This window comes from Ictalurus punctatus, chromosome 14 (genome assembly GCF_001660625.3).
Source record: "Ictalurus punctatus breed USDA103 chromosome 14, Coco_2.0, whole genome shotgun sequence".
Classification (NCBI taxonomy): Eukaryota; Metazoa; Chordata; class Actinopteri; order Siluriformes; family Ictaluridae; genus Ictalurus; species Ictalurus punctatus.
Window position 1 is genome coordinate 25,335,271 of NC_030429.2, and position 27,315 is coordinate 25,362,585.

The following is a 27,315-nucleotide window of genomic DNA, read 5'->3' on the forward strand; positions in this document are numbered from 1 at the left end:
CCCATGTAGACAACGCAGGCCTAAAATTAGAACTGCAGAGGTGTGTACATCGCCATGCATTAATATTGGCACCCATGGTAAATATGAGCAAAGAAGGCTGTGAAAAATTGTCTTTATTGCTTAGTTTTGATCTTTTGTTTAAAAAAAAAAAATTCACAAAAATTCTGTGCTCTCATGGATATCAAACACTTGTAAACACAACACGGGTTCATCCCCCAAAAAATATCTTTGCTAAATATAGGTGTGCAACAATTATTGGCACCCCTATGAATTCATGTGAGAAAAATATATTTGAAGTATATTCCCACTGATATTTAAAAAAATAATAATAATTTATTAAACCTCGATGACTAGGAAAAGGAAATTGTACAACCAACTGGAAACTGTTTACCAAGGGGACCAATATTAGTGGAGGGAACTGTAGGTCATCGAGGTGGAAGGGAGGGAGGCATTAAGAAACGTGTGAAGTTAGCAGTCTGTAGTTTGTCTCATTTATTCATCTCAGTGGTGGTGTTCAAGTTGGGAATTTCCCAAAGATAATGCACAAAAAAATACTTTATATCGTGTATAAATCCAGCTGACTCATCGGCTGATCTCTGCAAATCAAAACACAGAAATGTTCCATTTAAATACACAAAAAAATAACCACTGAATGCTTCTTTATAACATCCTACAGAGATCTTTGGTGATGATTATCACCTCTTTTCAGTTAGTTTATCACGGCCTCGATCATTATATTATACAAAGATATAACAGTGGAAATCTTGTTATCTGTGTGAAAAACAATAAACCTTTCTAAAGCTGCTGTGACTGGTGAGCGTTTTTTTTTTTTTTTTTTTTTTTTGCACCACATCCTCTCTCAGAGACTTATCTCAGTAGAAACCACGCCTACTTGAGTTTATCTGGAAATATGTTTTCACCAGACCTCATTTCTGATCTTTTCTGTAGAATAATCAGAGGAGATGATGGCAAAAAAAAAAAAACCTTGTAAAAGCTGACGTATACATATATATACACATATACATATATACACATACAATATGTATATAAATATATACATATTTATATATACACACACACACACACACACACACACACATACACGCACACACATATACACATACACATTATATATATATACACATATACATATATATATATATATATATAAATATAATGCATATATATATATATATATATATATAAATATAATGCATATATATATATATATATATATATATATATATATAAATATAATGCATATATATATATATATATATATATATATATATATATATATATATATATATATATATATATATAATGCATATATATATATATATATATATATATATATATATATATATAAATATAATGCATATATATATATATATATATATATATATATATATATATATATATATATATATATATATATATATATATATATACATACATATACACACACACACATACACATATACACACACATATATACATATACATATATATACATATACACATATATATATATACATATATATACGCATATACACATATATATATACATACACATATATATATATATATATATATATATATATATATATATATATATATATATATATATATATATATACACACATATATATATATACATATATAATGCATATATATATATATATATATATATAAATATAATGCATATATATATATATATATATATATATATATATATATATATATATATATATATATATATATATATATATATATATATATATATATACATACATATACACACACACACATACACATATACACACACATATATACATATACATATATATACATATACACATATATATACACACATATATATATATACATATATATACGCATATACACATATATATATACATACACATATATATATATATATATATATATATATATATATATATATATATATATATATATATATATATATATACACACATATATATATATACATATATATACGCATATACACATATATATATACATACACATATACATATATATATATATATATATATATATATATATATATATATATATATATATATATATATATATATATATATATATATATATATATATATATATATACACACACACACACACACACACATATACACACATATATATACACACACATATATACACACACATATACATATATATATATATATATATATATATATATATATATATAATGCATATATGTATGCGTGTAATTGTTTTCTTTCTTTGTTGACATGTTTTATAATTAGATTTTCTTTATTTCTTACTGTATTCTTTCTTTTCTTTTTTGTTGAAATGTTTCTAACTAATTCTAGAATTACTTTCTTTTGTTCTACCTGTAGCCTTTCTTTCTTTCTAGTTATATTCTTTCTCTCTTTCTCATGTCGATATGTTGCATGATCGTGATTGGCTGATACAATGTAACTTATGGGCTAAGCTTGCCAATATGAAATATTTAGTATGATAATATGAATCATTCAAATGTTATCAGGATTTTCAATTATAGTTAAGATAAGAACGTGCGAGTTGTTATAATATTGTCTTTATTGCATGACAGTTTAGAGCCAGCAGACTCTAAACTGCGGAATACATACAAACTGCAGCACTTCGATGAGGGAGGAGCTTAATTATGTATCGGTCGTATGTAAATCACTTTCAAACCCCAGCTCCATTCTTGCAATGTCTTGGGATTCCATAGAAGCACTTAAGCACAGGTGTGTTCCATGTGGCTTTTCTTTCCTTTGTCCTCTTAATCAAGCCAGTCCTGCTTTGCATAAAATTTTCAGAGTGCAACGGCGCAGAAAAGTCTGTGACTTATATCAGACAGTGACTATATGACTATTTAATGCATTATACTAAATTGGAAAATACCCAGAACCCACAGGGTGTACACTCATCTACCCGTTTTAGGTAGTTTTCAGGCTTTCATTGGTGTTTCAGGCACACGGTGCCAATAGACCATATTAGGCACTTAAAGGCTATTTACAAACTAAACACAAAAAATACTATATGCACTTATAAAACATACTACACGATGTGTATCATTAAGGTGCCTAAAATAGAAAGCAAACATATGGAACATAAAACATAAATAAGGAACACAGAGTCGATATCCAGTATTACGACAATTACGACATCATTCCATGGCACAATGACTACGTTTACATGGACAGCAATAATCTAATTATTGACCCTAATCTAAGTAAGGTAATATTGTGATTAAGGTGTTTACATGAGTCGCTTTTAGAATACTCCTGTCATGTACCTGTTTTACATGTTATTGATCATAATTAGATTAAGAGCCCGCGTCATTACGTCACCGCGGCACGCCGTCCGACGTCCCTCCAGAATTTCACGTATCAACATACAGTTCGTCTTCGTTATGGTACCGTATACAGTTTTGGGTGTTTTTATTTAATTTTTTTACGAACGCTTCAAGTGCGGTTAATTATTAGTCATGCTGTACGTGCTAATAGACGACTGCTTGAAGCCGTGGGCTGCGTCTCAAATCGCACACTTACCTACTGTATAGTAGCCGAGATGCATGTATTTTTATAGTAGTCAAGTATGCAGTTTGGGACACAGCCGAACTCTCTTGTTCGCCGTAAAGCGTAAAACTGCCGTGTGTGATCGTGTCCTGTCGCAAAATGCGGTGAAAATGCTCACACGACGTTCATAATGTGATTAAGGTGTTTACATGTCTGTAATGCACGTCGATAATTCGATTAAAAACAGGAGTACTCCACCTGTCTTAATTCGATTAGAGCTTAATTAGATTATGACCATAATTAGATTAAGGTTGCTGTTTACATGGTAGTTTCTTAATCAAATTATGGTCTTAATTAGATTAAGAGTGGATTATTGTTGTCCATGTAAACGCAGTCAATGTCTACAAAACAGCACCTGAGAAACAAATCCAGATAATTAAAAAAAAATACACTATGGCTGGCTGGTCAATGCAACCAATAACACATTTACCAAAATATCTGCATTTTGAGAACACACAACCTTGAACATGCTAACATTATCAGTTATTAATACAAAACCAAATGAACCAGTGTGAATGTGGTACATTTCCCTATAACCAAAATAGTTTCCATATATTATTTATGTTTTTACCTTAACGAATCCTCAAATCGAACTAACTTCCTTAGGTGTTCCACAACACTAAACATAACCATAAATGGATTAAAAAAAAAAGCAAATAAATCTTATAAATATTATAGCTGGCTAACCGCTATGGTATAAGAGGAATGAAGCACGTCGGGATGTGCGAGAGCATCGCTCTACCCTGTCGTTGAGTATTTTCCCTGCTGACCCTGCTGTGTTCTATTCATTACATATCAGTTTTGTGTATGACACGTGGGTTTTAATGTCAATTTTGATTGTGTAATAGTAAAATGCACATTAAACAATTTAAAATATAGGTTACGGCTTCAACTGTGGAACATACCTAGCTTATAAACGTTTGCTTTATTTGATGTCGTAATGATCTGCTCCTTCATTTTCAGCCTTAAAATCTTTGAAGGCTTTCACCTAAACTGACCAGTCAATGCAACAACTATTCCAGCGACCCACTGTTTCAGTAGAAATATAGAATACATGCACACACTATCTACTGTGTATACTTTTCTGCAAGCCAACCACGAGGCAGCAAAAGTCATAAAACCCCCTCATATGACTGCAGGTTGATGATCTCCACGGCCAGTTTCTGAGGGTCCATTAGGTTTGGGAACATCTCCATTGCTCTGTCCACAAGACGGGCATTAAAAACGGCTCGCAGCTTCTTCCTCACCTGCTCCTTCTCCGGTAATGGATGGGTCCAAGGAGTGCCGTCACCCTGCACAGGTCCTTGAGGCACGTGGCCAAAGTATGGCTCAGACCAGTAACCACTTTGAGGAGGAGGCATGCTTCTGTGGTGGTACTCATGGGGTACACTATACTGGGCAAAGTTCCCTGGTGGGTAAGGTGCTCCTCCATAGGAGTGATATTGAGGGAAAGAGTATGGCATGTTGTTTGGGCTTTGGGATGCAGCTATACTCATGTGATGGGGATGGTAACCTGGATTGGACTGTAAATTGGATTGGTTTAAGGACTGGCTGCAAGTCGGAGGATATCGGAACCTTCCATTAGAAGGATTCTTGGACTTCCTTTGCTCTCCTCCACACTGGTGCTCGCCGTGGCATTCATATGAGCCCAGGCCCGAGTCCGGGTACTCCTGAAAGGAAGCAGAGATGCCGTCTGGATTTGTTGTGGAGTACTGGCTGGAGCGATCTCGCTTTGAAGGGGACTTTCTTGAAGTAGACTGTGGTGTGTTCTTCACCACCAGCATATTCTCACTGGTGTGGGCCTTCTTGAGTGATCCACTTTGATTGAGCGTGAGTTTTTGCTCCATCACTTCCTCCAGAGAGGCTCCATGGGAAGGGTTCGGGCCTGCCAAGGACGGTTTCATGGGAGAGGGCATTTTGGCTTTCTCACGCAACTCATCCGCCAAGGAACGTTGGGACTGCTTGGCACGTTCTGGGTGGCTGAACTTACACTTGATCCCGTAGGTGCATTTCTTACCTTAAATTGAAAGTGATAATAATAAACACTTTGTCTAATAACTTGTTTGAATAGCTTTTGAAATTACAGCTTTAATTGTGTTTCCAGAAAAAGTACCCCACTCTCCAGCTGAGTAGGAAACAGGTATACAGTACAAACATATAGTCATTTATAATGCAAGGGAACATACCATATTCATAACTTTGCTATGTGCTTCAAGCAAATCAAATCATCAGAGTAATCAAATTACAGATCATTATATGTCATCATATAGCTATGTGGACTTGTTGACACGTGTAGTTCATCAGAATGATAGAATTTGCATATGAAGGGCTTGTTGTTCTAAGGGACTAGAGAAGACTTGTTTGATACTCACCATAGGGGCAGGGGAGTTTCTTAGTAGCCCGGGGAGTCTTGAGCAGAAAGTTTTCCAATGTAGGTCCATGTCTCCCGAGTGGATCATCTGGGAGCATGAACCTCGAAAAACAAAGAACAAGACAAACTTATTAATGCTCCTGTTTTTTGGGTTTTTTTTTTTTTTTACCACTTAGCAATGTTGTGTCACAATTCAAATATTTATTAGTGATATCAGTTGCAGTGTTCAGAATTAATATGCATGAACAAAGCCTAGCAGGATTTGAGATGTAACTTACTTGTCATTAACAAAGGAGTACATGAGCAATCTCTCCTCTATGAAGCGTTTCCACTCAGGTTTTTCCCCCTGCAGGTCTCGGTAGGTATCATTGGACACGATGATGCCATCTACCTCGTATGCCAGCTTTACGATGAAACGGTCATCATAGCACACTACCCGCTTTCCTGCCACACGCCTTGATGGAGTGAAGACCAGAACCTTTTTCCGTTCCAGCTCACGGAGAATTTGCTGATCTGTGTGAAAATAGACCACAAATCAGACCCACATATACTGTACGTTTTTATCCATTTATTTTCTTCTGAATTTCATAGTTGAGTGAAACGATTCATAATTTGCAATGTGGTATAAGATAGAAAGGGAGAGAAGCAAGCCACAAACTCAGATCAGTGCAATGGTCTGTGCCTGTCACTCAAAGTAAAAGGGGCATGGCCTCTGGTGCTGTTATCCCCAATAAAGGAGGTATGGCCTCTGTGCCTGTCACTCAAAGTAAAAGAGGTGCGGCCTCTGTGGCTGTCACTCAAAGTAAAAGAGGTGCGGCCTCTGTTGCTATTATCCCCAACTGTCAGTCCTAGAGAAGGAGGTGTAGCCAATGTACAACCCCAATTCCAAAAAAGATGGGACGCTGTGCAAAATGTAAATAAAAACAGAATGGAATGATTTGCAAATCTCATAAACCTGTATGTTATTCCCAATAGAACATTAAAAAAAAACATGTCAAATGTTTAAACTGAGGAAATGTCCCATTTTAAGAAAAAAATAAGGTCAATTTAAATTTGATGGCGGTGGACACGTCTCAAAAAAGTTGGGACGGGGCAACAAAAGGCTGGAAAAGTAAGTGTTAGTAAAAAGAAACAGCTGGAGGTAAATTGGAAACAGGTGAGTAACATGACTGGGTATAAAATGAGTATCTTAGAGAAGCAAAGTCTCTCAGAAGTAAAGATGGGCAGAGGTTCACCAATCTGTGAAAAACTACATCTACACTTTGTGGAACAATTTCAGAATAATGTTCGTCAATGTAAAATTGCGAAGACTATGAATATCTCATCATCTACAGTGCATAATATCATCAAAAGATTCAGAGAATCTGGAGAAATCTCTGTGTGCAATACTGCATGCCCGTGATCTTCAGGACCTCAGGCGGCACTGCATTAAAACAGGCCTGATTCTGTAATGAATCACTGCATGGGCTCAGAAACTCCTTCAGAACTCATTGTCTGTGAACACAGTTCGCCGTGCCGTCCACAAACGCTGGTTAAAGCTCTATCACGCAAAGAAGAAGCCATATGTGAACATAGTCCAGAAACACCGCCGTCTTCTCTGGGCCAAAGCTCATTTAAAATGGACCGAGGTGAAGTGGAAAACTGTTCTGTGGTCAGACGAATCCACATTTGAAATTCTTTTTGGAAACCATGGACACCACGTCCTCTAAACTAAAGAGGACCTTCTGACTTTTTATCAGCGCTCAGTTCAAAAGCCTGCTGATGTTATAGGGGTGCATTACTGTCTATGGAATTGGCAGCTTGCACATCTGGAAAGGCACCATCAATGCTAAAAGGTATATACAGCTTTTAGAGCAGCATCTGCTTCCATCCAGATTCCATCCCATCTTTACTTCTGAGAGACTCTGCCTCTCTAAGATACTCTTTTTATACCCAGTCATCATACTGACCTGTTCCCAATTAACCTAATTAGTTGCAAAATGTTCCTCCAGCTGTCTCTTTTTTTTAACTAACACTTTTCCAGCCTTTTGTTGTCCCCGTCCCAACTTTTTTGAAATGTGTTACAGCCATCAAAATCAGAATCACCTTTTTGTCCCTTAAAACGGTACGTTTACTCAGTTTAAACATTTGATATGTTTTCTATGTTCTATTGTGAATAACATACGGGTCTATGAGATTTACAAATCATTGCATTCTGCTTTTATTTACATTTCTTTACAATTTACACAGTGTCCCAACTTTTTTGGAATTGGGGTTGTACCTATAAGTCCCATTGAAGGACCTGTTCCTAAAAGTCTCAGTAAATAAGGTGTGGCCTCTGTATTTCTAAGTCCCAGTAAAGGATGCATGGCTCCTGGGACTTGAAGGCACAGAAACTAGTTGTGGCCTATAAATAAGGTCAACTGGGATCTAAGGACAAAATTTAATTAAAATGGATTTGGTGAAAAGATCAGTAATTAAATATGACTCTCTGCCAACAATAAATAGGCAGTAAATAAATGTGTAAAATAAGTCTGTTCTGAGTGGGTCTGTGATTTTTATTTATTTATTTTTTTTTTTAATTAAATTATTTATTTATTTATTTATTTATTTATTAAGTAAAAGGAATCCCTGACTGTAACGATTTACCTATTGGAAAGCAGTCATGACACCTACAGATAACCAAACTGCCTAATATATTTCCATAACCACAAAAAAATCCTAGGTATAAACTAGCTGGGGCGGCTGTGGATCAGGTTGCAGAGCAGGTTATCCACTAATCATAGGGTTGGCGGTTCGATTCCCGGCCCACGTGACTCCAGATGTCGAAGTGTCCTTGGGCAAGACACTGAACCCCGAGTTGCTCCCGGTGGCAAGTTAGCGCCTTGCATGGCAGCTCTGCTACCATTGGTGTGTGAGTGTGAATGGGTGAATGAGACACAGTGTAAAGCGCTTTGGATAAAAGTGCTATATAAGTGCACCATTTAGCTTTTGGCAAGTCTGGGACATCAGACTAGCGTTAAACAGTAAATAAGACATGTCAAGTTCAGTGAAACATTTGATCACACAGCAGTTTGTCTTCAGGCTTTAAGAAGTGTTTGAGCTCTGAGTAATTTCAACTGTTTTTACATACAGCTTGTTCAGGTTGTCTAACAAGGAAAAAAAAACAAAAGCACCCCTTTCCTGGCAGTTTGCACAGCTGTTTCCTTAGGAACCAGCTTCTGAGAACCTGTACACGTGATCAACAGAAGGTACATTAATGTACAATTACAACTAAAGTCTAAAGTCTCTCTCTCTCTCTCTCTCTCTCTCACTCTTTGCTTGCTCGCTCGCTCGCTCGCTCTCTCTCTCTCTCTCTCTCTCTCTCTCTCTCTCTCTCTCTCGCTCTTTGCTCTCGCTCTCTCGCTCTCTCTCTTTTGTCAAGGAAGTTCACCATAAAAATAAAACTTTTCAGTTCTGCATCTAGGGTGTTCAAACAAAACCATGATGACTAACGTACACAAGATTTATAACTGTTTCTTTGCTCAGGGCTAATCCAGTAACACTCAGGTTTTTCCTGACAGCAGTTTTCTTTCCGCTGTGTTTCAGTCATGAAGCACTTGAAAGATCACTCAGGTTCTTGTTCAATCTAGCTGAAGACACGACAAGAGGGGGTCTAAAGGTATTCGAAAAATAAATTCAAAGCCATAGTTTTATAGGACACATGTTCACGTCACAAATACGGCGCCACTCCAATGTAGCTTCGGCAGGATGCTAACAGTTATTGCCCTGTTGTAAGGTGAAGCTCTGCCCCAGTTTAGGATCTCTTTCAGAATGGAACCATCCATCTTGCCCTCAACCCTGACCAATTTCCCAGTCCTTGCTGATAAACAGCATACCCACAATACAATGCTATCACCCCATGCTTCACTGTGGAGATGGTGTTTTGCAGGGTTATGAGCAGTGCTGAGTTTCCAGCAAATGTAGCACTTTAATTTTGGTCTCATTAGACCAAAACTGACCCTTTTCCCCACATTTGCCACGTCTCCAACATGCCTGAACAGAATTCCATGTGTCTGTTTTCAATAATGTGTTTCTTCTCTTCCATAAATCCTACTGTTGGGGAGTTCCCAGGCTGTCCGGTGAACAGCTTCTCCTATCTGAATTGTGGATCTCTCCAGCTTCTGTAGAATAACCTTGGCCTCTATGCTGCTTCTCTAAACAATGTCTTCTTTATCCAGTCACTGATATCTGGTAGAAAGCCTCCTATAGGCGGAGTCACGGTTTCGCCGTATCTTTTCCATTTCTAAAGATGAGTTTAAGTTTATGAGTTTAAGAGGTTTTTTTTTTTTTTTTTTTTTTTTTTTTTTAATAACCAAACCCATACTTGTCCTGTGTTTGTTCAGACAATTGTTTGTTCTACGTTATGCTATATGTTTAGGTACAGTGGGGGAAATATCTCTCAATTGGTTTCAGAGAAAAAAAAATCAAGGCGTTAGAATGGCCCAGTCAATCACCTGACTCGAATCCAATTGAAGATGATTTAAAGACGATCTACTGATGATTTACTGCGACCATTAATTTCTTCATACAGGAAGTGTCGTGAAGCTTCATTACAAACAAAGACTTCTCCACTAAGTATTAAATACATTTCAGTTAACGTGTTCAGTACTTTTTTTCCCCGTGTCATTCCTCTTTATTACACACAACTTAATTTATGGACTTTAATGTTGTGAATTCTTTATATTTGCGGATTTCTTGAGTTAATACTGATGTCTGGTGAAAATTTCATGTGAATAGCCTCATTGGAAATATATTTACTGAAAGAAATGTTGACGCATCCACTACTTATTTCCCCCACTGTATGTTCTCTCTGGGTTCTTCCAGGAACCGGTGTATCCCATTTTGATATCATGACAATTTAACTGCAAACAGTTGAGTCCTTTCACCTAATTTTGTGAATTCTGATGACAAATAGTTGCACTAGAACTAGTTTAGGGGTTTCTCAGTGTGAATACTAATGTAACCACACATTTATTTGCAAATAATAATTTTTATTTGCAAAACTGCAACAGTATGGTCTGTTTTGTCTAGATTCATGACACATACCATCTGGCCAAAAGTATTTGCACACCCCAGTATTGAGCATAACATTTTAAAACCACGTGCATTAATATTGTGTTGTTCCCCTCCTTGTTGTTATAATAAGCTCCACTCTTCTGGGAAGGCTTACCACTAGATTTTGGAGCGGGGCTGTGATCATTCAGCTACAAGAGTGCACGAGGTTTGGCGTTGATGTCAGGAGAGGAGGCCTGGGGTTGAGCTGTCATTCCAGTTCCTCCCAAAGGTGTTCAGTGGGGTTGAGGTCAGGGATCTACGCAGGACACTCGAGTTCTTCCACCTTCTTCCAACCTTCACACACCACGTCTTCATGGAGCACAGGGGCATTGTCATGCTGGAACAGGTTTGGGCCTCTTAGTTCCAGTGAAGGGAAATTGTAATGCTACATCATGCAGTATAAAGGCCTTCTAGACAATGTGTACTCCCAACTTTGTGGCAACAGTTTGGGGAAGAACCACATATGGCTGTAAGGGTCAGGCGTCAACAAACTTTTAGCCACATTGTATATGATCCCATGTAACTCCATTTCAGTTCCAGTTTGTAACACTACACAATGCGGAAAAGCTCATGATGACCCTAATCATCATTTTTGTGTTTAAAATGGGACTTTTCAATGGCTAGTACATGGCCTCTTGCCTTTTTTGTAATAGCATACCATACTGGCAGTGGAGTGAAAGGGTGAGGTCGGATTGCTCAAGCACATAGGAGAGTTTATTCGTTTGCATATTTATTCATACTTGTAGTTAGTTACAGTTATGTTTATGTAGCGCTTTTCTAGACACTCAAAGCAGCCATAGTGCACCACAACACCCACCACACACCAGCTATTAGTGGAGAGGATGTAGAGTGATGTAGTTCATTCAGGGATGGGGATTATTAGGGGGCCATGATAGAGAAGGACCATTTTACGAGAAGTGTCTTGGGACAGTACTGTTTTTACAGTATACGGTCCCCATCATTACACTGGGGCATTAGGCATCCATACAGACCACAGGGTGAGCGCCTCCTGTAGGCCTCACTAATACCACTTCCAGCAGCAACCTTAATTTTCCCCAGGAGGTCTCCCACCCAGGTACTGGCCAGGTTCAACCCTGCTTAGCTAAATTGTACTTGTACGCCAATGTATTCTTTCATTCTTTATCAGGGTAAGAACATCAAGGTGTTTCTAGATCAATTTTGTTGGCATTTAAAACATATTAAACCATTCATTATTCAACATAGGTAATGTTTGACATTTGTTTTTAAATGTTCCGGGTTATCTTACATGAGTAAATGAGTCATTTTTTAATAAGTATCCACTCCTGTTTGATATTTTTAAAGGCACCGTAAAAAGTTGACAACAAACCATTGTCTGGATTTGTAGCGATTTACCATCTAACAAAAGCATTGTTCTATAGCATGTGAAGTATGAAGGCCAAGGTCTGGTATGTCTCTGAATTCCTGACTAAAATGCAAATGACATGGCTGAAGGCAAGACTGTAAAGCCTCAGTTATGCACAACTGCTTCATAAAAGCCTTCTGAGTTAAAGCTCATGCAAATGTGCAACAAAAGAATCTTGTGTAGTTATGTAATTACTTCCTGTTCGAACTAATTGAGTGTAAATGCGGCGTCATTATCGTAGAGTGAGTAATTACAAATTCGCGTGTTGAATTCTGGATCGTGATTGGTCAGAAGGAGTTTTGGGTGTTTAAATCATGGTCTTCAGTACCTAGTACAATGACACTAGTAGGATATGTCAGTAGATATGACTGTAGCTATACAGTATATACATATATATACAGCTATACAGAAATGTAAATCTGGAGCCACCGCCACACCCTGGGAGTTGAATGGGGTAAATATAGCATTAATGTTTTGCTCACACTTTGTTAGCAAACCGAAATATCATGATACACTCGCAGTTAAGTTTCATGGCGGACTCTCCAAACCGCTGTGCTCTCGTGCCAGTTTCACAAATCATTATTCACGCATTAAGCTTGTGCGTCATGGACTTACAGACTACAGAGTTTTGGCCTCAGCTCAGCCTCCTCGGCTCTTTGGAGCCGCCCACTCGACTACGAGATGCGACTGTGTTCTTTTGGAGCGTATCGTGATTTGTACAATGTGGTAGGAACGATTACTTAAATTGTGATGCCTGAAAGCATTTGTTGCTTTAGTTTAATAAGAGAGCTGAAGATTTACAAATCTGATTGAGACGTTGTGATGCAGGAAACGTCATCATATGAATTTCATTACGCGGAAAATGACATCGCAATAAGTTTCGCCATCTTGGGAGATCACATAGTCAGCATTTTTAATTCTTATTATTATTATTATTATTATTATTATTATTATTATTATTATTATTATTATTATTATTAGGTTTAAAAAAAAAAAAAAAAAAAAAAATCAACTCATAAGAGTATACGCATGTATCTTTCATGGTTTAGATGTGTCTGTGTCGTGTGCCTAATTGGTGTATGTGTGTGTGGGTGGGTGTGGGCGTGGGTCTGACACACCTCATGTGGAGTCTTTGTGCTTCACTTTTAAGCTGCTTTGTATAAAAGCTTTAACCAAATGAATTGATGCCAATGCAAATGATTTTTTCAACCTAACTGAACTGACTGTGGTTTCCAGAAACATGACCAGGAAGTGAAACGTGTTCCTTCTTCCTCCTGTCTCACCTGTGATCGGAACGTCCGGCCTGGGCTGTTCCCGCCTCCATGACGGCACAAACACAGTAACATCTGTGTGCCCTCGATCCAGGAAGTACTTCACAGCCAGATGGATTCCCAGGCAGGAGAAAACTTCCTTGTTCCCGTGACTGAGCAGAGATAAGAGAAAAAGAGGATAAAAAGAGGGGGAAAAAATTGCTTGGGAATTTCATCAATAGGCACTTGGTGCGCAAGAGTTAGACTACAATTCTGTTGGGTTTTTTTTTTTTAAAGAAAATAAACAAATTCATTAACAATATAGACTTCTTACATGTCAAAAGTGCATAATGTAGATTTATAACCTCAAATTTCACAAGTGGTTCAGAATACTCAACATAACCACACGTAGACAATTCGCATTATGTCAAATGAAATAATCCACAACTTCGGCTCAGTGTAAAGATCACATCTGTAACCTCAGCTCAGTGTAAAGATCACATCTGTAACCTCAGCTCAGTGTAAAGATCACATCTGTAACCTCAGGCTGTTCCATTTCAGTCGGAAAAGAAAAAAAAAAAAAGAGAATGATGAATTACAGAAACAGATCCAAACCACAGCTATGTAAGGGGGGGGTTCACACTCCTGAGGTTTTACACTAGGTTACGGGTTAAGAAAATTTAGAAGAAAAAAAAAAAAAAAAGACGAAGCTAAAGAAATAAAGAAATAAATCATACAAAACACAGACATGCTGAAAATGCTATTGAGTAATCATTTGAACGACAAAACTAAATGAATAAAAATGTTTACTCGTTGTCGTAGATGTTTATTTTACATCTTCTGCATCTACTCTGCCAATAGAAAAGGGCAAAAATGTTTTCATTTCTAACTTTTTTTTTTTTTTTTTTTCTTTAAATGCTCCAAAGAAAGGTTTGCACGTCATTAAAGAAAGTAAGATATTCGGTAACGGAGTCCGAGCTGCTTTAGAGAAAATGAAACCTCGTCGGCAAACCATTCGGTGAGCCGTAGTGCTCTGAGGACGGGGCGGAGTCATCCTGGAATACGATTGAGGTGATCAGACAGAGGAACTTCAGTGTTGATTTGCAATGACGTGTCCCTCCACGCCAGAAAAATAAAGAAATGCTCCCCAGAGCATAACAAAGCCATAGTTTGTTTTGTTTTTTTTTCTTTTAATTTATCACAAATCTTAATCTGCTGCTTCATCTTGCATTTTAAGTCTGTACATTTTAATATTTCTTGGTCGACAAACCTGGCTTTGTGATTTGACGTGACATTAATGTATGAATGGACCTTTCTGCTTTGTCAAACAGGATCTTCAGTCATTGTGTCATGGCAAAAGCCAAATAAAAGTGGAAATAGTTGCCATGCAGTCGGGCCAGTTCTGGCACCATGCCTTTCCTCGTCCCATTCGGATATCATGCCTACTCAGAAAAGGGTGGAGGAGAATTTGCATAGCAGGAGAATGTGACACGATGATCTCAGTGTACTATTCACACCTGGGCTTCAGTGAGCCGTTTGTACCCGCCTTCGAAAGTACATTGTGTTCGCAGTTTGAATCTTACCACAAAAAAACTAAAAGTTTGCTTGTAAAAAATGTTTGTTTTTTTCCAGCACAAAGCTTTTTATGTGTTCATTTTTTTTTTTTAAATCAGATTTATATTACAGAGATAACGTTCAGGGTTATTTTTGATTAAGTGAAGTTTGTAAATCCGAAACGAGGTGCTGTTGACTGTTTTATTTTAATAAACGCTGTTAAAGTTCTTAGTTTATATCTGTTTATGTATATAAAAAAAAAATTATTTAACTATACATAAGAGATACAGCGGCGGAAATAAGTATTGGACGTATCTGGTGAAAATGTCATGTGAATAACCTCAGTGGAAATATATTTACTGAAGAAAATGTTGACGCGTTCAATACGTATTTCCCCCATTGTATATATATATATATATAAAATAAAGAGCAATGCATTTGGAAACAATATAAAGATTATATAAAGCAGGGAATGTTGAGATTAATGGAGCTATCTATCTACCTATCTCTCTCTCTCTCTCTCTCTCTCTCTCTCTCTCTGAACAGGCTTAATGGTTTCTGTAAACTCTTTTCCTACCAGTATTTAATCATTTTAATGGGTAATGGAAGCCATTAGACCAATTCCCATTAGTAAGTGTGCTCTGTTTGCACCATAGGGCTGTAAAACTCTGGTTCTGATTGGTCAGAAGGTTGATAAAATTTCTATAACAGCAGCTCTGATACAGGTTTACACGATCATTTCTTTAGTAACAACTCACGCAGAAGAAAGCGAGGGAACATCATTTATAGCTGCTATAACCTAACAGACAATTGGAACTAACTTGTTTCCAATGTGTTCCACAACATTAAATATAATAAGCAGATTTTATTTGAAAAAAAAAAAAATAATAATAATTTAATTGGTGGAAAATTGCTGTGATAAATGAGGAACAAAACACTACGAGATGCTCCTTTATAAATAATAGAGGAAAATAATAGAGCTGCAACAACCAATCGATAATGAAACTTGTTGTCAGCGAATCTCATTATGGATTAGTCGGTCTGCGCGCGGTACGGGGCGTGTCTACTCACTACACTACTTCTGATCTGAAAACACGCTTCAGAGAGTAAATACTGAAGTCCCAAACGACGTACTATACACTTACACTATGCACTATGTCCTCTAACGTCTAGTGTGTGGATTTTATTAAGGTAACATCATCTCAAATGGAACACGGGCGGTTTTTTACTAACCGGAAGTGTAAGCCGCTTCCTAGTCGACGGCGCATGACGTCATACGCACGTAATGTGACACCGTTAGCTTCAGCCTAATACTCAGAGTCACGGACAATGACTTTCCTCAGTTTACTGTTTAAATCAACGTTACCTTTTATAAAGAGTAATGCAGAAATTCTATTATGTAATATAACCTTATTTATTAGTTTATATTCTATATAAGTGTTTATGCATTATTTTTATGGATGCACAAAAACACCAGTTCTAAATTAATAATATATTCTGGTGTGTGTGTGTGTGTGTGTGTGTGTGTATTGGGTTCTTTTCAGTCTTATATAATTGGACAAACTGTTTTAGTCGGAAGTTTATTTTTGTAACACTCAGTTTGTGGATTTTATTATTAAAAAAAAAATAAAATAAAATAAAAAAAACGGGGAAAAAAATGGTACTGAAAGTTTGCCCCGCCCCCCATCCGATTAATCGATTCACCGGAAAAATAATCGGCCGACTAATCGATTATAAAAATAATCGTTAGTTGCAGCCCTAGGAAATAATCCATTTCCGTGTGGTTAGAGTAACACAGCTTCATCACACCACCCTGTTGTTGATTATTTTCCTATAAGAGCTTGGGTTTGAATCCTTATATAATTAATTTAATCATTTGGGATTCTAATGCACCGATCCAATACAGACCTGAATCGCTGGGATTTGAAACATATTCTGCTTAAATATTCTAAAACTCCCACGATCATGCATGTGAGCACAAAACACATACTGCTGCCGTGCTAACGGTTGCTCGGTTACCGATCAGTATGATCTGCATCAGAACAAATCTGTTATATCACTACTAAAACTAAAAACAGGCTTGAAACCTAATCACTGTTTGGGGTTTGTTTTGTTTCACTCACTTACAGAGCTTTTAGATAAATATTCACGTAAAAAGAGTCACGTTTATCACGCAATCTGGCAAACTCTCCAGTCGCACGTAAAATGGTTTCAATAAACGCTTTGAAATGAAGCCTTCTCTTAATCCATATCTAATGACATGACATGGTCGAGTCTTTGTGTTCGAAACGTATACAGCTTTTTTTCTAAAGCGGCAGTGTGCTTCAATCATTCACGCGTCGGATGACATAGTTCACATCATTCCGAGCGTGACAAAACAAGAATTTGCATATAACAGGGTCAAAGAGATTTTAGAGATTAAACGTTCTTCCACTGTATCATTACTAACATTATTGTTATTAACATTCCAGAACGGGTTAAACAAACATCAGTAAAATACGGAACGACAACAACATCTTTATCTTATATTGTCCCACATCTTACAATCTCCTCATCACGAACAGCTGGACTGTATATTCCAGTGCATGTAGTGAGGATTTAATACCACAATCAGTACTCAGACCTCCAGCAGAGTCCAGCGCTACTGCCTGACACAATATTTTGTCAGGAAATTTGTGTTATGAGCTGTAAATACACTCAAAAAGTATATTAAATATCATTAAATACAATGTTAAATACATAATTATGAGACTATTCATTCATTAAAGTCCACGCAGAGGTTTTTTTTTTTTTCTGAGCTGTAAAGGTAGCAGACGAGAGCTTGGTCAGCTTATCCTTCAAACCATCATGTTTTCTTTACATCGGCTTAATTTAAAGCATTTATAAAAGGCTTTATACTCCTGCTGGACTTTTCTAAATTTGCGATGCAGTTTGCCGAGTTTTTTTGCGCCTGTTTTTGCGGAAAACTACTTCGATCTGCGAAATTGTGAATGGAAGAGGGCTTTGGCTGAACATCACATGACGCGTCTCAACCCAAATCTGCGGAAAATCTGCGGTAATTTAGAAAAATCGCAAGCTCCTCTGAATATTTTGCGGAGTTTGCTTGACTTTGTGTTCATTTCTGCGATCGCAAAATTCGCCAAATCCCGGGACTGTTTATTATACGCCGGCATAATAAATTATACGCATTATAAGTCCCACAAATCCTTTACGATTTCAATATCTCGTGGCTTAAGTGACATTAGGTTGCATGCACAAGAAACCTGTGCAACTGTGTCAGTGCACAACATGAAAAAAATAAAATGCAAAATGATAGAATGTGCTGGATCGAGTGCTATTTTATAAGCTGTTAAAGCTATATTGTTCAATTAAAAAGAATTTTCAGATTAAGATGATAATTCCAATTAGGACTGTTCATACAGTAATATATTAGCAACAAACTATGTCCTATTATACTGATTACATTGATGGGTTTCACAAACAATTGATACTTCAGAGTGGAAATCAAATGAAGTGTAATGTTAGCAATAACAGGAGTGATCACGTTTTACTGTTCAGCCCCGGCTGGCAAAATTTCAGTTTAAATTTTAACATTGATGGGCAAAAGAAAACATCAAATCCTGTAGTGCATCTTTGCCAGGACGACTTGCCATTCAGAATTATTCCAGCAAATTCTAAAGGAAAATGTCAGGACATCTGTCCGTGAACTGAATCTCAAGAGAAAGTGGGTCATACAGCAAGACAGCGACCCTAAACACACGAGTCGTTCTACCGAAGAACGGTTAAAGAAGAATAAAATGAATGTTTTGGAATGGCCGAGTCAAAGTCCTGACCATAATCCAGTAGAAATGTTGTGGAAGAACCTGAAGCGAGCGGTTCATGTGAGGAAACCCACCAACATCCCAGAGTCGAAGCCGTTCTGTACTGAAGAACGGGATAAAACTCCTCCGAGCCGATGTGCAGGACTGATCAACACTTACCCCAAACGTTTAGTTACAGTTATTACTGCACAAGGGGGTCACACCAGATACTGAAAGCAAAGGTGCACATACTTTTGCCACTCACAGATATGTAATATTGGATCATTTTCCTCAATATATAAATAATCAAGTATAATATTTTTGTCTCATTTGTTTAATTTGGTTCTCCTTATCAACTTTTAGGACTGATTATGCTTTAGGTCATATTTATACAGATATATAGAAAATTCTAAAGGGTTCACAAACTTTCAAGCACTACCGTATATCCATAGGACCAAGTGTCTTTAGGGTCCTTTAGGGATTAAATTAAAAAAAAAAAAATTTTAACTACCAAGCTCCTGTTATAGATTGTTATTATTCACATTTACATGTAGGGTTATAATTCCTAAATCTCTTAGATTCTATGCTCAAACTATATTTCGATTTTTTGATATTATGCGCATTTGACAATGTCCATGTTCACTTTCCCAAACGATATATTCGTCCTCTATCACGCCCTTTATTATTGACTCACCTCATTGCTACGTTGCTGCCGTCTATCACTATCGGCTTGAGGGCATCTTCGTCCTTGGCTGCGTCCTCTTGTCCAGCAGGTAGAGATGAAACTCTGTGACCTTTCCTCTGGCTTTCACCATGTGGAACCACCGCTGTCGGACTGAGAGAATCCCCGGTCTCTGCCGCTCTCACCTGTATCAGCTCTCCCAGAATCCGGTTGGTGTCGGTGTGGAGGCCCAGCTTGAGCAGCACTGCTCGGACCTGAGCATCAGAGAAGCCCAACTTCCTAAACAGATCTAGCTGAGGCTGAAGCTCAGAGCTCGGGTCCTCTTGCTCCTCAGGTTGATTTTGCTCCATTCTAACACACCGTTTGGATGGACAGAGCGAAGACACCCATGTGAGTGAGTCTGCGTGGACGAAGGAGGACGCGCACACTGTGCTGCAATACTCAAGGTAAGTATCCAAAACTGGAGGAAAGGCAGCAGGGATGAGACTGGTGCCTATACTCATACTCAAAACAGGTCTTGTCCTGACTGCGAAGAAGAGAAACACACATTTACATTCATGGCATTTGGCAAACGCCCTTATTCAGAGCGACTTACATTTATTTCATTTATACATCTGGGCAGTTGAGGGTTAAGGGCCTTGGTCAAGGGCCCAACAGTGGCGGCTTTGAATTCACAACCATCAGTAGCCCAACGTCTTAACCACTGAGCTAAACACTACGGACACTTCGGACGTCCCAATCAGCCTACCATGCATATCTTTTGGACGGGGGGAGGAAACCGGAGTACCCCGAGGAAACCCTCGCAGCACGGGGAGAACATTGCAGTGCAGCGGCAACTACAAACACCAACCCTGGAGGCGTGAGGCGAACGTGCTAACCACTAATCCACACGCGCAACGAGTTTCATTTGCAGTTTGGGGAATTCCAGTGGTGACCACATGCAGAGGCAATAAGAACCGAGTTCATTTGGGATCCTACGTCTTAAAGGTGCTCATTTTATAACCCCGACCTTCTCCATTGATACTCAAAGTAACAAGGAGCAGACTGGGTGTTGGATTTCTGTTCTTCCAGTTTTTAAGTACTTGAGTTTTCTTTGCAATATTTTTTTAACAAAATCCCCTTGAGCTAATGATTGTACATGCTTAGTTCCTTTCTCTCTAAATGTGACTGAGAAACACTGAACAGAAATGAAAGTGACGAAGCAAATTTATTATGAAGTGAAAGTTTCAAAATAAGTCAGACTGAGTGACCACACAGACAAAATAACTAGGGAACTTCCCAATTTTTTTTTTCATTTTCAGTATGAAAACGTAATCGACCAAAAACCCCAATACTGATACGATACAGACTTGGTTTATTTTCGCTTTTTTTTTTTACATAACTGAGCTACTTTGCATATATATATATATATATATATATATATATATATATATATATATATATATATATATATATATATATATATATATATATATATATATATATATATATATATATATATATAAATATATATATATAAAATATATAAAATATTTATTTATTTGGTTATACTCCAAAAAAATATTCAGGCCCAAAATCTTATGTCAGTTTTACATATTATTTTATTTGACAATTTTACCCAGTTTCATCTCATAGCTCATGTAAGTGAACGAACATTTTACTTTATGTTTCTATACATTTAGCCCGAATTGTGGTGTTACTTTAGACCAAATTTATTGTAATGAACTGACTCATTTTATTAACATTATAATAACAGATATGTTTGTGTTAAATGTGTGAATTCTATAAGCACAAATGTAATCGTTTCTGTGCGAGTACACCATGAGCTCGTCATATTAAGCACATTTAGTTTTGTCTTTACTGTATTTGGATCAATTACGTGTGTAAATTTCACTGAAATGTTTGCCTAATGGTAATGATGAATTAAACTGGAGTGTAATTACCAAAGCCTTTATTGATTTTTGATGAGTTAGGTGAAGCAAAAATCAAGACTGATGAATAATATACTGATTGTGGATATTTATTCTTTTTTTTTTTTTTTATCAATCTTGCTTACATACTTAATGACTTGTGCTTTATATATTACTACATTCCTGTATGACCTAAACCTCAGGCGAAAGAGTGGACATGAGAGCAGTTACTGACATCTCTAGGTTCATTATGTAAGGAACAATACACTTAGGGTTTGCTGCTATAGGAAAATAATCATCAACGATTATTGATTATTATATTCAGCATGTCCTGTAACTCTGTACACCTCTTATTCCACAGACATTTGCCAAGAATTACCTTTCTTTATTTATTTAAGAACGTCTCATTTTATATTATTATTATGTATATAATAAAATATTATGTATATTTTTTTAATCCCTTTATAGTTACTTCACGTGGTCTGCAACATCTGCAAAACAAGTTAGTTCTCCCTTACGTTATAGCAGCTATAAACGGTCATTCCCTCACCAGGCTCTCTTTTCTCTCTCTTGCAGATAAAGAAAAATATATGCAGCTTGAAACGGAACCTTGAAATGCTTGGAATTTAAAAAAAAAAAAATCACTGAATCTCAGTTTAGGTTTTAGGTTAGAAACAAACCAAGCTCTCCAGCCATGATACGTTTTAACCGAAGTAGCGGGTCTAGAAAACAGTCAGTATCGACGTCAAACCATGTAAATCTGTCAAACCATAAACCTCGTAATACGCAGTCAATCCAAATAAACTGAACAACTGGAATTTATTGTATTTTAATTACAGGTGAATCGCTATCGAGTGCCACAGAAAAATGTATAAAATGGCAGTTAAATAAATCAAAAAAACGATGTGTGTATTTAATGAGTTATTAAGTGGTGGTGGTGGTAGAGTTGAAAGGTGCAGAGCGACACTACCCATCAGCCCCTGCACGTCGCATGATCTAGTCACATGGTCCTTAATTATTCTCATCTGTGTCTCCTTATGTCTTGCAAGCACCACTATTTCTAAGTTCTAGGCTGTGTTCGAAATCACGTACTATGACAGTACCTACTGCATTCGATTCAGTACCTACTGATAGAGTACGTACTGATCAGTACAAGTGTGGAGCATGAATACAATCCGGACGTACTACAGCCGCAATGTTGGCATTATCATCTGACCTACAATTTAGAACGAGTCGACACGTCCTGTCTACCCATAAGCCTCTTCATGTCACATGATCTTGTCACAGGGTCCTTAACCACTCTCACCTTTGTCTCATTATCCCTTGTTAGCACCACTATTTAACCTGTAGTTTTTCTGTGTCTCACTGCCAAGCTTTCGTCGCTGTTGTCCTTGTTTGTACCTCACTGTCCGTACCTCTCTTCTACATAACTGGAGCTTAAGGATCAATGGCTGTATCGTTAAAGCTTTACTCTAAAAGTTTATTATTGAGAATTCACACGCGCACCTGCGTTGGACTGGATTTACCTGCTCAGGGATCAGCGTCGATCCTTAACAAAAGGAAACAAGCGTTCTAACATAACAGAACAAGCGCATAGTGAATACATAACCGGGATTTGTTTATTTTGCTTTATATTGGTTTACATAAATCTGAATTTATGTGAATGTGCTGCTGCACTGTCGTCAGAGCTGCTGTGCTAGAAAACTAATCAACACCTTCTGACCAAACAGAATCCAGAATCTAACAGCCTGGCGGTATAATTAGTGTTTACACACATAAACTCCCTCAGTTTGTACTGTATAAAAAAAAAAAACAACTTGACTAAAAAGACTCAAAGACCAGTGAAGATCTTCACCTTTAAACTGATTTAAAAGTATATCACGTATATAATTTGACCTTAAGGACCACTGATGTGCCTTTAAACCTTTACTCTAAAACATACCTATGTACCCAAGGAGAAGATCAGGTCTAAAGGTACAAAAGAACGGTACAGACTGTGCACATTTCTATCATTCTCCTGTACCTGAGTTTAAACTTGATTTACCTGTTCAGGGATCTGAGTCAATCCTTAACCAAAGGCTGAAAGTTGACAGGTTTTTAGTGTTAGTGAGTCGAAATCATCCGCTTCCAGTTACCACCGCGCGTAAAGTGTGGTATCCGGGCGCATCCCTGGACGCTTCTAAAGTAAAGTATTCAAAGAAACGTCACCGGAACGCCACTTTAATCTCCACGTCGCTCCTCCAGAGCGCCGCCCTGTTCCAGTCCTCCCGCTAAACCTCCCACTAAACCCTGCACGGTTCCGCCTTCCGGAAACACCCCACGGTGACGTGTACAGTCCGACTGCGCATGTAGACACTCGTGAGCAGGAGCTCCAACAGGCTGGATTAGTTTATACGTGTGTGAAAGTGTGCGTAATCGGATTCGCCTGGAGGAGGCGCACAGAAAGGGTTTATGGGTAGGCACCAGTTTGCGCTGCGCTTCTCCAAAACAGCTGAGCCAGCGGGCCGGCTGATCAGCAGGGCTGTGCAGGCAAGTGGGCAGGACCAAGGACCAAGTCTGATCTAACAAAGGGCCATGTCTGATCTAAGAAAACAAATAAATGACTGAAAATGTGTGCGGTTTCAGCATGACCACAAATGATCCTCACATGTCAGCAAATCCCAATTGATCACACTGAATATACAAGTAAAAATTTTGTCACACACACACACACACACACACACACACACACACACACACACAAAACCATACACAGTTCGACATACCGTTTATGTCTGTGACATAAAATAAATTTTTATCCCTGCTGGAAAAATACACACTATATAAACCATGAGAGAAATTCTAATGGTTCCCACAATAAATGCCATTACAAACCATCAGTTAACCATTAAAACCAGTGCTGTTATTGGTAACTTAATGGTATCCACTAGACATAACATGCTACCAATAGAAGGCAACAAATTACCAATAGCGACCCACAGAGACCATTCGAGTTTCCATTCAAACCAGTACAATTCCTATTATAACCATTTAAACTATTACAAATTTTATGAGGGTTTATATTGTTGTTGTTGTTGTTGCTTGTTGTTTTTTTGGGCGGGGATAAATTCAGCAGAATTTACTCGTATATATTAAGTAAAAGGGAAAGTATTTTTAAGTATAAAAATATAACGTAAGGATATAAAGATAGGGGGCAGGAACAGTCCGACTATAATTGCTATAAAGTGCAGATATGTGCAGTTATTTTGTGCAGTATAACCTGAGGTAGCTGGATTGAACGTGAAGATGAATGAATAGAAGATGTACTAAAGAAATGTAGGTGGTGTGAGTGTGGTGTAAGCAAGTCCAAGGTCTAGTCCTTGAGGTTGTCCTGGTTGAATATATTATACTATCTCATTTCATTTTGTTTTATTTTATTGTATGTATTTTAGTAAACTTGGTGCCCGTGTGAATGAGGGAACGTCACGTGCAGCCCTGAACCTCAGGTTGTTGAAGTACTCCATGAAGACGTGGTGTGTGAAGGTTGGAAGAAGGTGGAAGATCTCGAGTGTCCTGTACAGAGCCCTGACCTCAACCCCACTGAACACCTTTGGGATGAACTGGAACTGGAGCCTCCTCACATCAACATCAGCGCCTGACCTCATCCTCACTAATGCTCTTGTAACTGAATGATCACAAATTCTAGTGGAAAGCCTTCCCAGAATGACGGAGCTTACTATAAGAGTAAAGCAGGACTACATCTGTGTTAATGCCATGCTTTTGGAATAAGCACATATGGGTGTGGTGGTCAAGTGTCCACATACATTTGGTCATATAATGTATTTCAACTTAATATCACATGATTTAGACTTAACAACTCATTATTTTCAATATTACATAATATTAGACATTTGAAGATCTTATTATTTTAACGTATTAAAGTCACTATTTTAACATATTACGTCAATATATCAAATTAACATCTCATTATTTTCATCTTAATACCTGATTATTTGAAGAGATCTCATTATTTTTTTTCACGTAATAACTTCAATAACTTGAAGACACTGTGTTGTTATTTCTGCTTGATATCTCGTTGGTTTATTATGTCAATATCTGAACTTGGTCTCTCATTATTTCAGCGTAATAGCCCGTTATTTGAAGATATTATGTCAATAGTTCAGTGTAATAACTCGTTATTTGTAAATAGTTCATTATTTTTCGATCACTCCTTATATATTTATTACTTAATAGCTCATTATTCTTTGGTGTAATAACTCGCTATTTGAAAATATGTCGTTATTTCAACTTAATAACTCATTATTTGACGAGACGTTGTCCCTCTGACTCAATATCACGTCGATTTGAGTTAATAACTTGTTATTTGAAGAGATTGCGCTTATTTTGAGTTAACGTCACTTCAACATACCATATCATAATATTTAACACCCCATAATCTATATAGTAGCAAATAGATAATCTATGTAACTATATCGTTACATGTGAGCTGTTAAGAGCCGACGGGAATCAGGACCAGAAGGTTGACCTTGTCTGATCTTTTCAGGCTTAGTGGTTAGCACGTTCGCCTCACACCTCCAGAGTCGGGGGTTCGATTCCCACCGTGGTCCTGTGTGTGCGGAGTTTGCATGTTCTCCCCGTGCTGCGGGGGTTTCCTCCGGGTACTCCGGTTTCCTCCCCCAGTCCAAACACATGCACGGTAGACTGATTGGCGTGTCCAAAGTGTCCGTAGTGTATGAATGGGTGTGTGAGTGTGTATGTGATTGTACCCTGTGATGGATTGCCACCCTGTCCAGGGTGTACCCCGCCTTGTTCCCGATGCTCCCTGGGATAGACTCTAGGTTCCCCGTGACCCTAAAAAGGATAAGCGGTATAGAAGATGGATGGATGGATGGATGGATGGATGAATCCTAAGTCCATAGACGCCTTCATGAGGCACATTCGAATATAAATCTGCCGTGTTGGTTCTATCAGTGGGGATGTAAACTTTGAAGCTTGCTAATGAAGATCACTTTTAGGCCATGCTGTGACAGGGTTTGATTAGAAATACGCCAATAAACGAACAACTCGTTTCATTTTCACCCAGATATCACGGGGGCGTAAACTTTTGCATTCAACAGTAGGTTCTCAGTAGTTCCAGTTTTGTTTTTGTTTTTTGTGATTGCTAGCGTACGTATGAACCTGGTCCGAACCCGCACTGATTTGCTGCAGTTAGGATGAGATGTAAGGATTATGTACCGTTTTTACGGCACAAACAGCACCAGAACAAACAGGGCATGGTGTTATATGACTTCTTTTTATATAACAAGCCAACCTTACAGAGATTTTTCACAGCTTGGCATCAGGAATTATCGGAACATGCTTCTAGACATTTGGCACCTCACCAGGCTTTTTTCGAACAGGCCCAGAACTGCTTTAAGTATCACCTCTCACACATTTCTAAGTATAATAATACACCATGTGCACCTGCGTGAGTCTACAGTAAATGACATTCTTTATGACTGTATTAGACCTGAGACAGAGAGACGAGACTCAAAGCCATGAACGCTTCGATATTTGAGTCTGTTTGTGACGGAGGGGCGAATGATAGCAGCGGAGGAGGAGCTGCGAAACATCCGAAATATTAAAATCTCTCGCTCAAAAACTTTTTCTTTTTCTCCTTCTTTTTTTTTGCTTG

At 37.7% G+C, this 27,315-nt stretch overlaps 1 protein-coding gene across 1 annotated transcript; it reads right to left on the reverse strand.

The window, feature by feature from the left end:
• Positions 1–2,262: 2,262 nt before the first annotated feature.
• On the reverse strand, positions 2,263–23,916 carry zc3h12ab (zinc finger CCCH-type containing 12Ab). The gene is made up of 6 exons (XM_017486180.3): positions 23,686–23,916; positions 19,744–20,257; positions 13,729–13,868; positions 6,264–6,498; positions 5,987–6,087; positions 2,263–5,631 (listed from the first exon to the last, which is right to left on the reverse strand). The coding sequence occupies exons 2-6, from the start codon at positions 20,232–20,234 to the stop codon at positions 4,727–4,729; spliced, it is 1,872 nt and encodes a 623-aa protein (XP_017341669.1). The 5' UTR covers positions 20,235–20,257; positions 23,686–23,916; the 3' UTR covers positions 2,263–4,726.
• Between the last annotated feature and the right edge of the window lie 3,399 nt (positions 23,917–27,315).

Excerpts from the sequence above, each read along its gene's own strand:
- zc3h12ab (XM_017486180.3), bottom strand. The coding sequence starts at position 20,234 with ATGAGTATAGGCACCAGTCTCATCCCTGCTGCCTTTCCTCCAGTTTTG. Across the intron at positions 6,088-6,263 it reads TACTCCTTTGTTAATGACAA|GTTCATGCTCCCAGATGATC; the intron begins GTAAGTTACATC and ends TTGTTTTTCGAG. Across the intron at positions 5,632-5,986 it reads GAAACTCCCCTGCCCCTATG|GTAAGAAATGCACCTACGGG; the intron begins GTGAGTATCAAA and ends TTTCAATTTAAG.